The 15,345-nt window shown below is 52.8% G+C and overlaps 1 protein-coding gene across 1 annotated transcript; it reads right to left on the bottom strand.

Moving 5' to 3' along the window:
* Positions 1-2,664: 2,664 nt before the first annotated feature.
* Positions 2,665-6,339, bottom strand: EVX2 (even-skipped homeobox 2). The gene is made up of 3 exons (XM_035006631.1): positions 5,913-6,339; positions 4,708-4,976; positions 2,665-3,381 (listed from the first exon to the last, which is right to left on the bottom strand). The coding sequence occupies exons 1-3, from the start codon at positions 6,337-6,339 to the stop codon at positions 2,665-2,667; spliced, it is 1,413 nt and encodes a 470-aa protein (XP_034862522.1).
* Positions 6,340-15,345: the final 9,006 nt, after the last annotated feature.

Here is a 15,345-nt window from a genome sequence, read left to right as displayed (position 1 = left end):
AAACAAATAAAATCGCTTTGATTTAAATAACATTTATTTTACATGACCAAACACAATAAATAATGTAATATACAAAGCTTTATAATTATTGCACATTTGTAAAATATCTTACAGTGAGTTCATACAGCCAGCAATATTTAAAGCACGGAGACTTTATTTACAATTTTATTTTAATATAATAACCAGATCCAATGGACCTAACATAAGATGAATTTATGTTCATTTTACCAACCAGCATTCTCATCAATCATATATATTTTGGGGGGGGAATGTAAACATTATTGCCTAAAGTACTTTATATACATCTGATAGCTGATCGTTAAGAAAGGACTTTAACAATCTACAAAGGTAAAGCTGATAAAAGGGTACCATATTTTGGTTTATTTTATTTAGCCTTAAATTATATATTAGTATTTTTAATGTAAACTCAGTAACAGCTGGCATAATCAATATTTAACACAAGTAGTCTCATCTCTTCAAGGAAAAAAGAAAAAAAGCTGAGCTTTAGATCATTTCTATTTCATTAGGAAGTTTTCTGATACTTTATGGGAATATTTTAATAGAACCCAGGAGTTTTGAAATACTGTTTCCCCTTGAAATATTTTTCATTTCATGAAAATAATACATTCTCCTGGAAATGAATTTTTTCAAAAGTTTCCTGAAAGCCTATTTTTAGGAAATGAATTTTTAAAATCCAGTGTCTTTAAAATAACAAAAATATGTCAGAACACGAATTTGAAATAAATCACGGAATATAGTGCCAATGGGTATATATGAATGTGTGCGCATCTCTTACATATGCATATGTTTAAGAGAATGGATATATATGTATATACATACATATACATATATACATACATATATACACGAATATGTAGGTAGCACACCTACATTTTAATACACACACATACCCACTTTGTTGGGTCTAAACATGCACTAGCAAGTTATTTTAGGGCTTCAACTCTTCAGAAAATCTCATTATGTGAGGAGCGAAGTGGCTCTGCGGGGAGCATTATGGAAATATCTGGGCTTGATTTAATGAGGCTGTTCACACTGGTGGAATATCAACTTAACAGAGAAAAGTCTACCCAGGGCGTCCGAGTTACCAAAATGAAAATTGGCAATTGAGATGATAAGAACGTGGCTTTCTTCTGCGAAATCACTTCAGGTAACAGAGATAACATTAAGTAACATACATTCTATGCACCACGAACAATGTTTTATGTACCGAGTCTCTTATCCGTCTCTCCTAATGACTTCCCTTAGCGGGTTGTTAGTACTTGACAGCAGGTCTCCGTGCGGGGAACTTTTCTCCAATTCCACATTCAAAGGAGGTCCATCAGAGAGCATGATTGGCAATTTTCGTCATAATCTGCACATTATTAGCATTAAAATTGACGTGGCAGTTAACACTGGTGGGTTTTGATGTGCCTTTCTTCAAGTTCAAGGAAACCAGTAGCCGGGGTTGCCAGAATGGGTCTCAACAACCCAGCGGTGGCTTTGCAGAGGCGAAAGCGCAATAGACATGCGTGAGAAATATGGCAAGAACCATTTTACCCAAGGAAAAGGAAAGCGAGGAGGGAAGGGGGTGAGGGCAATCGAGTTCGAACTTAGGAAAGTGTCTAAGGAAAGGCTTCAGGATAATATCACATATCTAGAGATTCAAGTATTTCCCAGGTGGAGAGGAACCCGGTAGTTGGAAAACTGAGCTGGAAACGCTTCTTCAGATAGGACAACGATCTGTCAGTCTTTCCCTCCCCTTCCCTTCGTTTCCCTTTCCATTCCTGGCCAGGCTGTGGCACCCTCATTTGCCATTACTTTTGGCATAAAATATGCAAGACGCCTCCATCCCGCGCCAAAGATCAAAAGAGAGAACGGCGGCGGGCCCAGAGTGGAGGCGAGACCGCCCCTCCCGCCTGCCTCGGCTTTGCCCTTCGCGGGGAAGACCGCCACAGCCCCCACCCGCCTCGCTCCCGCACGCCGCAAACCGTCTCGCAAACACCCCGGCGGCCGCGCGCGCTCTCCCTCCGCCCTCCTGGCCCTCTCAGACCTCCGTTCTCCCGCGCTCCGTGGACAGGGCCCCTAACAAGCTCAGGCTGAGAGAAAAATTGCCACCTCCCCTCACCCTCGTTTAAAGAAAAGAAAGGATGGAAGAAAAAGAGCAGCGGTGACTCCCCCCCCCCCCCCCCCCCGGCACAAAGCACTAGCGCACACCATTCCCCTCTCTTTGTTGTGGTTCTCCGTGGCTTCTGGCCACGTGGTTCAGGAGAGGAACCTGGGCCTGAGGACTGCCAGCCGGGGCCGCACACCCCAGAGGACTAGTTTGAGGGCAAGGGGATTGTCTTCCGGAAGACCGAGAGCTCGGGACCGAGGCGGAAAACGGGGCATGGGCGGCGGGAAACACGAGAAAGCTGCTGGGTAGCAAATACAAAAATAGAAATAATTTGAGGGTACACGGGCCGGGTTTTGGCGGGGCTCTTTTCCCCCAGTTCGGTCGGGGCAGCTTCCCTTCGGCCTCCCGCGCCGGGGCGCCCCCTGGCGGCAGCTTTAGCAGCGGGCAGTGCGCAGAGGGCACGCGGGCGCACGAAGGGCGCGGGGGGCGCTCAGGGGACTCCCGGGCACACTCAGAGTGGCGGGCACAGCCCCCTGGCGGCGGCGACGTAGTTATCTGGTGAGCGGCGCCTCGTCCCTCTGGTCCGGCGGGCTCACGGCGGTCTTGCTAAGCACAGCCGCTGAGTAGGGCAGGAAGCCGCTCTCGGAGCGGGGCGCCGCGGCGCTGCAGCCGAAGTCCGAGCCCCCCGCGGCCCCCGCGCCGCCCCCGCCGCCGCCGCCGCCGCCGCCACCCCGGGAGCCCAGGGCCGCCGCGGCTGCTGCTGCGGCCGCCGCGGCGGATTGACTGCTGTGGCAACTGAGGCACGAGCAGGGCGCGGAGCCGCCGCTGGGGGGCGCCCCGGCCGCCGCGGCCGAGGAGGCCGCAGCCGCTGCAGCTGCTGCGGCCGCCGCGGCCGAGGCCGCGCTGTTGAGCCCCGCGGCGGCCGCTGGCGTCTGGTAGAGGCCCGGGTGGCGGAAGCTGCACAGCAGCTCCGGCCTCGAGTAGGGGTGCGAGAGGGCACGGAAGGTGTCCAGCGGGCGGATGGAAGTGGCGAAGGGCGACGAGGCCGCGGCCGCCGCGCCGGAGGCCGCAGCCGCGGCGGCCGCAGCCGTGACACCCACGTGCGGGTAGTAGTGCAGCGGCACGTGCGAGTGGAAGGGGTAGGGCAGGCTTCCGGTGGCGGCCGCGTGCGTCATCATGTAGGTGTAGAAGCTGGGGTCGGCCGGGTGCGGCCACGACATAGCCAGGCGCTGCCGCTTGTCCTTCATGCGCCGGTTCTGGAACCACACCTGAGGGGAGAGCCGCACGGCGGCCCGAGTTAAGCAGTGCCCTGAGGCCTCAGCCCCCGCCCTGGACCTCTCCACCTCTCCCGGACCTCCGAATGGCCTGACCTACTACTCCCCTCCGGTTGGGCCCAGCTTGGAGGCCCCTCTGCTCTCCCAGCTGGTAGTGAGCGCGACAGTGGGAAGAGCCGTGGGCACACCTTCCTCAGCGAAAACAGTCTTCTGCCCTCGGCTCCTGCGCCCTTGCTTTTTGCTGCGTTTAAGGTCCCAACGCAACCTTTCCTCTCCTTTCCGCCACCCACTAGTGCCGAGCCTTGCTGAGCACCCCTCTCTCAATCCCAGGATTTGCACGGGATTCTAGGCCACCTTTGAAGAAGGGGCTACCGCGGCAGCTTAGTTTCTAAAAGGTCGCCGCTCGAGGTCTTGAGTCTTCTGAGCTGCAAGGACCTGCCCCAAGGGCACACGTCCGATTTTGATACTGAAGGGATGGTTGGAATCGTTTGCCTCAAATGAGTGGCGGGAGCAACATCCTCTTAAACTGGGAAGGGGACTTTTCTACCCCTCCCAACACAGTCTAATGAAGACATCCATCATTCGTCACAACTCTAAATTAAAGAAAGCCCGATCAAACCAAAGGGAGACTTCCACATCTTCCCTTATCCCTGGCAGTTTACTCTTTTCTTTTGCTAGAGTGTGGGATCCTCCCCGAAGTGTTCGCCAAGTCGCCCAACCTCCCAGCTGTCTCTCCCGGATTAATAAAATTGATCACCTAGAGATACAGAAGTAAGGACAATTTCGTTGTATCCTCCCCCCCCCCCCCCGCGAAGTTTGCTTTTTTTTCCTGCTGCCCAAGAGAAAAATGTTTAGGAAACTACTTTCTCAACCCAATCGATTTTCAAAATACCGTATTCTTTTCTCCGTGTTGTAACGATTTATGTGGAAAATAAATCTCCAAGATCAAGAGCAGATGAAAAGTTTCACCTAGGGTTCGTGCCAGAGGAACAAAGACCAGCCGGCTTTGCCGCCGATGGGGAAAATGGGGCCATGGACCCGGGCGAGGGGCACCTGGGCAGGCGCTGGGCAGAATCGAGCAGAGGCCAGCGTTTCCGGCCTCGGCTCCGCCATTCCCCGGCCTTCCCAGGTCAGGCCAGGCCGGCCAAACCTCCGGATTCGGCAGCTGAGAAATAAATATGCCAATTCCTTTGGTGACTCTACCCCGCGGCTTTTCAGGCCCGCAGCTAAATGTGGCCACCCAGGGAGGAGAAAGGAGAAACAAAAATCAACCCAGACACCCCCGGGGAGGCTAGAAAAGGCGCGTGCTGGAATCAATACCTTGATGGTGGTTTCAGGCAGGTTGAGCGCAGCGGCCAGCTCACACCGGCGGGGCCGCGACACATAGTTCTCCCTGTAGAACTCCTTCTCCAGGCGCGCGATCTGTTCGCGGGTGAACGCCGTGCGGTAGCGCCGCACCTGATCCGCGCCCGAGCCGGAGCCGCCCAGCGCCGCGCCCCCGCCGCCGCCGCCACCTCCATGCAGGCTGCCAAGGCCAGAGCCCGACGCAGACGTCGTGGTGCCCGCGGCAGAGCCGCCTTCCGCGTACCCTGGCAAAAAAACGGCCGACAGTGCGAGAGTCACTGTCGGGCCGAGATCCCCGCGCTGGGGCTGAGCGCGGTTGGGGGAAGCCGAGAGAGGAAGGCGCGAGGCTGCCTGAGTTGATAGGGTCTGTCATGCTTACAGATTGCTGCCTTTAATGGAATCAATAAAGTTTGGGGAGCCCTTCATTACCAAATAATAAGAACTCAATCAGGAAGGGTTTTTTTTTCTTAATAATTGGAAATTTTCAACTCAGGAGGAAAATTGGTCAAGGGAAAATGCCTACATCTAGGCGCAGTTTGGTAAGCTCTGGGTTTCCCGTGGTCTGGAGACGGCAGGGCAGCTTTCTGTAGGGCTTCCAACCTTTCTCTGATAGTCTTTTGGGTTTGGTTTAAAATATTTTTAAGATGAGAAAGACAGCAGCTGCTCAAATCGGAACCATTAGGGGGTGGACTCTACTTTCCAACTCTTTTCTCCCGCTGACCCAAGCGAGTCTCCCAGAGGCTCCCGGCGACGCTCCCTCCGACTTACTCAGGATGCCCCCTCCACTCGGCCTTGGGGAATCAGGGGTACCGGAGTTCAGAGCAGCTACCAGGGCACCCTTCCTGTAGCGCGACTCAGCGGCTGGCTAGGGGTCGGTCAGCTCGCACAGGCTTTTAGACCAACCCGCAGAAACATTTTCTAGGACTCGGGCGACAGCGGGCGGGCGGGCGGGCGGGCCGGGCACCCCCCCCCCCCCCCAGGCCTGTGCCTTGCTGGGAGGCTCAAGGAGCAAAGCAGGAGTGCAGGGTCCCCAGCATGCGTCCCGCCCCCGCCCGAGCCCGCTGGGTGCAGCTTGCTTGCCGAGGGTCGGTTAGGGGCAAAGGCAGTAGAAAGGGCCAGCAGGAGCCGCGGAGGAACGGGGAGGATGGGACCAGAGAGCGCGGCAAGGGCGGCGCGATTACCTTTGCCATTGTTTTCCTTGAGCGGCGCGGCAGCCAGGCCGCCAGGGGAGCGCAGCGCGGAGCAGCCCACCTCCACGTCGCTGCTCATGTCCGCCTCGGCGGCCGCCTCTGAATATTGACCCGGCTTTTTACGGCCTTCGGCGGCGGAGGCAATTTCGGAGGAGACGGTGCTTTCGCTGCCCGGGTGCTGCAGGTTGAACAAAGTGTCTATTTCGAATTTGCCCTTGGCAGGGAGGTCTCCCAGAGCGCCGTGCAGGGGGGCGGACGGCAGGCGCGGGCTGAGGCGAGCCGGGTGCTGCGAATTTTCCAGGGCCTCGAGCACAGCATTGCCAGCCGAATCGGACAAATTGGAGAACCGCTTGCCAGCCGTGGGGCTGTGCAGCCCTCTCTCCATCAGAATCATCTCTTTTCTTATTCTTTCCATCATCTCAGCTTTCTAAAAAATGTCACAGTGGCCCGCTGTCCCGTCCTAATGATGGGCTGCGCCTAGGGCTAATTCTCATTCAGCCCCAGCGAACGCCTCTAAATATTATTATCTCTTTTGGAGGGAGGCGGAAAAATTGTGGGATGCCAGAGCGAGGGAATGACTGGTCAAAATGACCCATACATCCTTCCGAGCCCGAGATGTCATTCATCAAAAAGTAGCGCTCGCTCGTCATTAAGGTACGAATGACGCCGTTCGAATAATCATTTATTGTAACAGGTTTATAAGCAAATAAATACACGCTCCTGTCAGTGGGTAATGAAGGCGGCTTCGGAGCAGACAAATAGATCCAGGTAGGAGGCGAGAAGAGACAAGAAGTGTGGAGGAAGGCTCCGGTCCTTTGCCGGCTCAGAGCCGGTTCTGTTCGCCCGGGGGTTTGGCCTCGGGGGTGAAATTGACAGTCTGATTAATAGAGCGCGCCGCGGCACATTTCCCCCTTCATTTAGGGGCATCATTACGCTCTCAGTTTGCTGGGTTGCCCCTTAGGTCCTAATCATGCAGCGCCTTCCTCATTTTTCCTCGGACATAGATACGTGTTAAATAATAGATAATGCTTTGATTTTCCAGAGTAGATCGTCGGGAAGGTCTTTTTTTTTTTTTTTTTTTTTTTAACATTTACAAGCGGGAGGGGATAAGGGAGGGGACAAGAGGGAGGATGTAGGAAGAGTTGCGTAAGGAGACCTTGCGCTCCTGTCTGGATTACTTATCTTTTGAATTTCAGAACCAAATATGTATTTTATTTAACAAATAGGGCGCCGAGTTTTCTCTCTCCCCCACTTCTTCGCCTCAGCCTGGCTGCTCTCCTCCCACCCCAGCCGAGAAAGAGAGAGAGAGAGAGAGAGAGAGAGAGAGGAGAGAGAGGAGAGAGAGAAAGGGAAAGGAAATATCGTAGAGTTTTGAAAGCACTTTAGTGCTACGTGGCTGGGAGGTGCGTTGGGCCCGCGCCTCCAAACGGAAATCATTAGGTCCTCTCTGATTTTTTAACACCGTTTGCAGAGTGAGTTCTGAACTTGAAGTCCTGGGTTTTTTACTTTTATAACCCTGCTGATGGATAGGCTTCTCGCCTACGCATTTTCCCTGGGGGAAATGAACTCGGCTGGACGATTTCATAGTAGAATTCGACAGCTAACTTTAAACACAGTCGCGATTTACAACGCCATATGGGCTGCCCCAGATCCACTTTTTACGTTGCCCCCTTTCCCCCTCCCTCCTCAAATCGAATTATTTGTGGCAAAGTTGCCGAATTTCTAGGTCAAAGGAGGAAAGAAGGGACTTAGCCTCCTTCCCCTTCCGTCCGCTGCCCTCCCTTCTCCACTCTGCTCTTCTTTCTTCTCTCCTTCCTCTCCTCCCCCAACCCAACCTCTTACCTGTGGCCCTGAGTATGCCCGGTGCTAAGTCTGGGCGCGGGGAGTCGCGGAACAGCCTTGCTGCTGCTTCTTGCGGCCTGAGCTTGGCGGCTGAGCCTCTTGGCGATAGCTTTGATGGTCATAATGACGCCGGTGGCAACCATTTTAACGAAGATCAATCTTCACTCAGGGCCGTTGCACAGCTCCTCCCGCGCTTGCGCCCCACCCTGTCCCGACCCCCCAGTGCACTGTGCGGGTCCGCCAGCCAGCGCAAAAGAGGAGAGATCCGCGGCCACAGGCGGGGACACCATAAGATGGGGACGGGACACAGAGGTCGGCCTGCGAGCTTCCGAAGCGGCCGAGAGACCCTGGCAATCTGGGCGCTGGGCGCGGGTCCTGCATCCTCCTCTCAGCGCCAACTCAGACCCCAATCCAGCCCCCCCTTCCTCCCTGCCGCCACACCCAGCACGTTGGGGTGTGTTAGGGGCAAACCCAGAATCTCTTTGCCCATCTCTCCTTTGGCGCTTTCCTTTTAACCTTGAACCCGTTGGGGGCGCGTCAGGAATGTAAGGAGAGACGAGGTGTTAAGTATATTTATATACATTTATACACATAGTCAATGCCAAAAGTTTCTCTCCTGTTCCCCTCGGCGCCAACTTATTTCAACAACGTGAGCTTTGCTTAGAAAATCAATTCCACCTCTTTAGGTAATAAACGGAATTCTCCCCCAAGGTGAGAAATGCAAAGCTGGATAGGCACGCGGTAGCTGCAGAGGTGAGAGGGGGGACGCGGAGTAGGTGTTGGGGACCGAGAAGAGGACCTGCCTCGGCGTCCGCCTCCCACCCTGTCCCAGAGACCACTGGACTCCCAGCACTATGAGCCCCCCCCGAGGCGGCTTTCTGGCCATAACGCGGTCAAAGATCAGCCTTGCGGGTGCCCCCACCTCTCCCTCCTAGCTCCACAGTCTAGGCCCCCAGCTCTACCACCCCTGGTAGGGTCGCCTGGCAAAGAGAAGTCGCTGTCGCAGGAACCTGGGAAGGGTACTACCCCCGCCCAACCCCACTTGCTTAGGGAACTGAATGGGACACTTCGGTCCAGGCTCAGGTCCGTGGGTGGCCAAAGCCCTGGCGGGGGGTGGGATCCGCCGAGGCGCGACCCAGGCGGAAGTCGCAGATGCCTTTATTGCTGTCGTTTGGCGCCCCCGTCTGTTTTATTCGCGGTTTCGGCAGCTGTGAGCTACTTTGAATCGCAGAAGCCGCCGCTGGGGGCTGGGATGCAGACGGCAGTCCGTTCCTCCTTCACTCAACGCTTCTTCCCTTCCTCTGGGACCTCACGCCTCTGGTCCTAAAGCCTGCGCCAAACCGGGCCTCAGTCTGTTGAAAAGGTAAAACACCATTTCTAGGCGACACCTTCTTTCATTAATGGTTTTGAAAACTATTTTGCACCTTTTAAGTAACACTAATGTTTCGTATTCTAGCAAGTTTATTATAAAAGGTACATTGGAGATCATGTCAAGAAAACTACTCACAGTAAAAGACACCTATAATTTTTCACTAAACTGCGTTTAACAGACAATGTTTCAGGGGAGACAGTGAACATCCCATTACAATATTTAATGTCCCTTAATTTATTTTAGATTCCACACCTACTAGTATAGTAATATTGGCCAACTTTTATGTAACTTTTACTCTAAAATTACAAGTGCTTTTTACATATATTATCGCCTCTAAAGCTCGTAGCGTTTCTAGAGATGGATTCTATTCTCCCTTTTACAGAGATGGACTCCTTCCACACAGAGGGGTTGAAAGACTTGCTGATTTAAACTTATCTCTGAAAATATCCAAGTTATAAGGTATTTAAAAGCTTTGGGGTAGCATTTTTGGCTTTTTTTTTTTCATTTTGCATATGTCTTCTTTAAATACAGGCCTATCTCAGAAACATCGGGCCCATATAGGGGATAGTGAGAAGATTAACAAATAGTTCTGTTGATGTTTATTAATGAAATACCCAAACCTTGCACCTCTCCCAGATTGTGGAGGCTGTAACTGAGAATGGGCCTGTCAGATTCTCCCAGGTTTTAGTGTAGCCTCCAGGCCATATCGGGACCTCCTACCCACTACCAAAGTACAGGACTCACTCCTACCCATTACTCAAGGTACGGGGGCGGTGGGGGGCATGGGATGCCCCCGTGGTTTGGCAAGAATTTTTAAGGTGCACTGGGGGTGAGGGTGTGGGAAAGACTTTCTCCAAATGGACTGAAAAGCACTTTTTGGTCGAAAGGAAGAATTACATGAAAGAGGTCTAATTTTATTTTATTTTATTTTATTTTATTTTATTTTATTTATTGGTTAGGCCTCCAGACTAAATATTTGTTTCTTGAGCAGCAGCGGGTCCTCCGAGGTGAAGTGGTAAACACTTTTGGCGTTCGACTGAACGTAATAAAAATGTGTCCAGGCTGGCCGAGGGGAGGGTCTCGGGTAAAGCCGGAGTTGTAACGGAGCCCCGCGTCCGCCCGGGCCTGGCTGCCGTCTTCCCCGCGGTAGGCTCCCGGCCGAGCGGGCCCAAAACCAGCGCGGACCCTCACCCGAAGGCAAGCTCGCTCGAGGACTGGGGCCGCCTGGGTGTAGTGGGACAGCAGAACCGCTAAAACCTGGGCTTCGTACCCCTGGTGCATTTTCTTTAGGGTAAATGCAGTCCCCACGGCTTATGGCTTGGAGGTTTCGGTTTATAAGGGAAGGAGCCACCGCTTTGGCGACTCAGGCCTGACTCCCTCCTGGCATCTTTCTGCAGCCATCCCTAGGCTGGCGGTCCTCGCGCTCTTAGTCCCTCTGGCTGCTTCTAGTTCTCATCCTTCCCTCTACAATTGCGCGCCCTAGGAGGGATGGCCTTGGGGGGGGGGGCGGGGGTACTTTCTCCCTAGTCTCCAGGGCTACCCAGACCCACGGCCTGCCTGAAGCTTGTGCGCCCTCAGACGCGACAGGAAAACTTGCAGGGACATCTAGTGCCAGGCCTGAGGAACTGCGCGCTGCCCAGCCGGGAAATTAAGCCTGACCACTTGCCTCTCCACCTCACTCCCTTCGCGCCCCCCGCCCGCCCCCCCCCCGCCCCCGCCCCCGCCCCCGCCCCCGCCCACCTTCATGGTTAGGCATTTCCCTAACCTTCATCCTTTCTCCCTGCTGGTGTCCACATGTGGATTCTTCATAGAGACCAAGGGCTCCACGGAAAGGAGAGAGACAGAGAGGGAGAGAGAGAAGGTGGGGAGAACGAGGAACATTTACTTTCTTTCATTTCCAAAGTCCAACAGAGTGAGCACTTACTGGACTTCAGTTAACAATGACATTGCTAGAGAAGTGTATACCGAGGACAACCCCACACCTTGAGACACCAGACAAAACAGCAGAAAATTGTTTGCAGTCCCAGCTTTTGTTTATTGGGGGGGGGGGGGGGCAACAAGTTACTAATGTCCTCCAGCTCTGAGCCCACCCTCCAGCATCCCTTGGAAGTGAGATTAGTGTTTCTCTAAGAGGGAAGACTCTTGCTGTGTTTAATTCCTGCCAAGATTGGAGTTCTTTCCATCCCAAACAAGTGCCCGCTCCTCTGTGGGAGGCAAACCTAGGTTCGCCAAATAGCACTTTGGGTTTAGAGAGAGTTTTGTTGTTGTTGCAAATGATTTACATTTAATAAAGCCTAATTGTGTTGTCAAATCCAAATGGAATACATCTCAGACATAGAAAGTGCCCAAACTGAGGATTCCACTGTCTGACTTTTGCTAAAGACCCCTTTCTTTACCCTAGGTTTGTTGTTTTTAGGGTGTTTTTTTTTTATTATATATTTCCAACCTGAATGAAACCGAGTATTGCCTACAGAGGGAAAATTAGCTTCAAAGTTGGCAGGGCACAGATTTGGTTAAGAACCACACTGTCCAGCCAGTCCTGCTGGATTTAAGGCTTTATTTTGGAATTAAGACTTTATTTCTACACTTAATTTTTGGCTTCTTACAAGTTAATTGGGAGGGTGTCCTGTGCTTCCTGGTGTGGCCATCAAGGAAAATACTTTCAAAGGAATTCCCAGCACCCCACTCTGGTAGGAGTTGGTAATTGTTGCCTGGCGGTAATGGCCACTGATTATGTGGTTAATCGAGTTCATTGCTGTTTTGGCAAGCAGAGGAACTTATGTCCTTCAATAAATCTAAATCTCAGACTTCATCTACCCACCCACCCATGTCCAACCCAGGACAAGGACATGATTTGAAAGCTCATCTACAAGAAGGACAAGAGAGGATGTGATTTTCAGAACATTATTGATTCCCAGAAAGGGTGCCTATGGAGAGAGAGGAGAGCAAGTGATGGGAAAGAGAAGAGATGATCTCTCTCCCTCTCTCCTTCTCCCTGCCCACCCCTTCTCAATAAGACTTTGGGCAATGAGGGATTTCTCTCCCAAATCAAAAAATGTGACAAAACTGGTTTCACTGAATAACACATCAGTGTTTGGAGACATTTCTGCCTAGTTGCAAAAGATTTTCATTTAACAAAGATTATGTCTGTTGTTAAAGCCTCAACATAATACACCCACACACATACACAGGGTTCAGTCTGTGCTCCTGACCAGTTAAAGAAAATTATTCCCATTGAGTTTATTTTATTTTTATTTTTTTTCCCTACTGAGTTTAAACCTAAAATCAACTCGGACACAGGGTACACAAACTAAATGAAATGTTTCCGCAAATTCGGCCTCAAAATTCCTCCACTACCTACCACCCCTGGCTTGTAAACTATGTGTCTTAATTAGTTCATAAACAGAGCAGCCCTGACTTTGCCTGGTACTCAGCCACAGCCCTATGATCCAACAGCAGCAGCTGCCCTGGGGTGCTGGGTTTAAGGGCCCTCATAGAGTCCAGTCTGAGCCTCTTTCCTAAGGGGAATTCCCTCCCCCAGGGCCAGGACCTCGAACGAAGGCTGTGCTGGAAGCAGGTTCAGCAGCAGGATAGCAAGAGGCAATGTTCCTTATTGTTCAAAACCTCTCTCGTCTCTGAACATCCGCTAGGATGGACAGAGAAACCCCAAGTCCTGTGAGAGTTCCACAGGACAACTGGAGGCAGGGCCATCACTGAGAAGTGTCTTTCAACTAGAGCATTAATTCAGACTTTCCTCCCAGTCCTGCACAGCTTAATTTGCTGCATGGAAAATTAAGCCAAAATTGAAGGGCTGTCTCAAATCGGCAAAACTTGACAAATTCTTCCTTCCTAGCTTAATTTCATTTTCTTCATTTTTTGGCATATAATTGGCTATTAAAATGTATTTATCAGATAGAATATGGCACAGAGGTCTCTGGTGGGTGGGGGATCACAGGGATACTTAGTTTTAAAAGACTGAAAGTTCATTGGTTCCAGTTATGTCTTAGAAATTACTTCAACAAATTTGCTTTTTGAGGTCACGGGAAAAAAGCAAGGGAGACAAAGGAAAAATAAGTGTTTCGGGGTGGCGTTCCATGACTGGTTTGGTACCGAAATTGTTGGGTGAAGAGGACCCGTCCAAACTCTTCCAAAAAATAAGCAACTCTGTCACCTGGCCCCAGGTGGGGTTTTAAAATGCCGATTCAGTTTCCGTTACTAACTTTTGCCTCCGTCTTTCAAGTAGCCGAAATTGTTCTCACCAACAAACTTCTATTCCCTATGATTTTCTGCAAAGGCTCAAGACCCTCCAACTCAAATTTGATCATGAACACATCTAGGACTTCAAAAAGGTCAACTTCCCCTGCTTTTCCTCTCCAGTGCCCCTCTCATAACTTTCCCCTTTATTTGAGCCTTTTATGGTTACTGGGTTTTGCGTGTCAACACTCCCGACACCAGCAGCCCACCGTGCAATGTCAGGCCAGGCCCGGGAGGGCCTCCTTGGCTTTTTTACTCGCCCCATCCAGTCACGTCTTGGGTTCAGGAATGGCAGGGCTGGGTGACAAGCCGGCTTCACCAATCACAGGCTCAGGGGAGCGATTTTCTTGGAGATGGGCTGGCCTGCGTAGTTGATGGTACAGAACCAAACAGACTCACTCTGAGGGCTCCTGCACCCACCCCAGCACTTTCAACTGCTCAGATGGAATGTTGCTCCTAAGGAGGAGCCTTAAATTTACCACAGAACATACACCAGCTCCCTGCTAATGGCTAAGATGGGGGGTGGTGGGCTGGGGCTCCGAGGGTGAGAAGTGGAACGAAGGGATGAATTTGGTCAGGGCTGTGATGCTTGACACCAAGAGCCTGCTCTATCCCCTGGAAGCCAGACCCAGTTGCTCAGGGCTGCTCCTGTCTAAAGCCCCAAGTTTGCTTGGAAAAAAAACACCCTCTTAATTTGCCCCTCGCAGTCAGTTGGCAGCTTGGAAAAGAAAGCGAAACAAAGGTCCCTGGGAAAGTGAAGTTTTCAATTAATTGGTGTGAGTAATGGGCGGGGGTGGGTGGTGGCTGCAAAATGCAAGAGGCAGTTGGGCTGCTGGGGAGGCGCAGAAGTTTCGTGGCTGGCAGCACAGTGGCTTTCTCCAGGTGCCCTCCACAGGGTCTTTCTGCTAGCCAGGGAATCTGCGCCCGGGCTGGGGAGCCCAGTTCGGGAGGCGACTGCGGTTGGCCTGAGTGTAGAGGCGAATAATGTGGACCAGGCATCAGGAGTTTTCTCGCTGGGGCAGATCGTCAGATTCGCCGCGCCATGGCCGAGCCTTTTCTTCTGCTTGACTTACTTGTAAGTCTCTGTCCCAGCCCCAAGGGCGCTTCGTGGGCATTTTCCTGGTGGACGGTGTGTGTGTGTGTGTGTGTGTGTGTGTGTGTGTGTGTGTAGGGAGGGTCTGCTCCAATTGGTCTTAATTCGGAAGATCCCCTATGACAACCTGCGTGAAATGCCTTTGCCCCGAGCCGTGTTCAAGGTAGGGAAAAGAAGCTCCCTCGGGCTTGGGGTCTGGGTCAGCTAATCCAAGGGACTGAGCAACAGGATCCAAAATCAGCCTGTTTTCACATCATTCTGACCATCTCTGTCCTTCGCCTTCGTTTAGTTGTGCAGCTCGGGGATCCGAGGAGAGGTGGCAAAAACAGCCGTGGCCGGAACAAGGCGCAGGCCTCGGCGCCCGTCTCAGTCGCAGACAGGGCCTAGGCTGGGCGGTCGCGCAATCAGCTCGCGGGGGTTGGCTGCAGCGCAAACGCCTGGGTCCGGGGCAGGGCGGGAAGGGGCGGTGGGCTGCGCTGGGGGCTGGGAAGGGGTAGGGGCCGGGGTGGGTGGGTCCAGCGGGGCCCTGGCCGGGAGCCAGGCTCTCCCGCGCCCCCACCCCACGTGGCCCCGCGCAGCCAATGGCGCGGCCCCGAGCGGGAGCCCTCGGGGAGGGAGGAGGCCCCCCGACCGGCCCAGGCCCCCTCCCAACCTGAACTTCGTTTTTATAAACGTCCCGCGATGAGCTAACCTGTTGGAGGGCGGGCGGGCGGGAGGCGGGAGGCTCGCAGAGGGAGAGAGGGCGAAAGGAAGAGGGCGGGAGCGAGAGAACGAGAGAGAAAGGAGAGGAGGGAGGAAGCGCGCCGCGCCATGGTGTCCTGCGCGGGGCCGGGGCCGGGGCCGGGGCCGGGCCAGGCCGGGCC

The sequence above is a fragment of the Mirounga leonina genome, unplaced genomic scaffold, assembly GCF_011800145.1.
Source record: "Mirounga leonina isolate KUSES-001 unplaced genomic scaffold, KU_Mleo_1.0 Mir_151, whole genome shotgun sequence".
NCBI lineage: Eukaryota > Metazoa > Chordata > Mammalia > Carnivora > Phocidae > Mirounga > Mirounga leonina.
Note: the sequence above shows the minus strand (reverse complement) of the source record. Positions and strands in the feature narration are given on the sequence as shown.

Excerpts from the sequence above, each read along its gene's own strand:
- EVX2 (XM_035006631.1), bottom strand. The coding sequence starts at position 6,339 with ATGATGGAAAGAATAAGAAAAGAGATGATTCTGATGGAGAGAGGGCTG. Across the intron at positions 4,977-5,912 it reads CAAGGAAAACAATGGCAAAG|GGTACGCGGAAGGCGGCTCT; the intron begins GTAATCGCGCCG and ends TTTTTTTGCCAG. Across the intron at positions 3,382-4,707 it reads TGCCTGAAACCACCATCAAG|GTGTGGTTCCAGAACCGGCG; the intron begins GTATTGATTCCA and ends CTCTCCCCTCAG.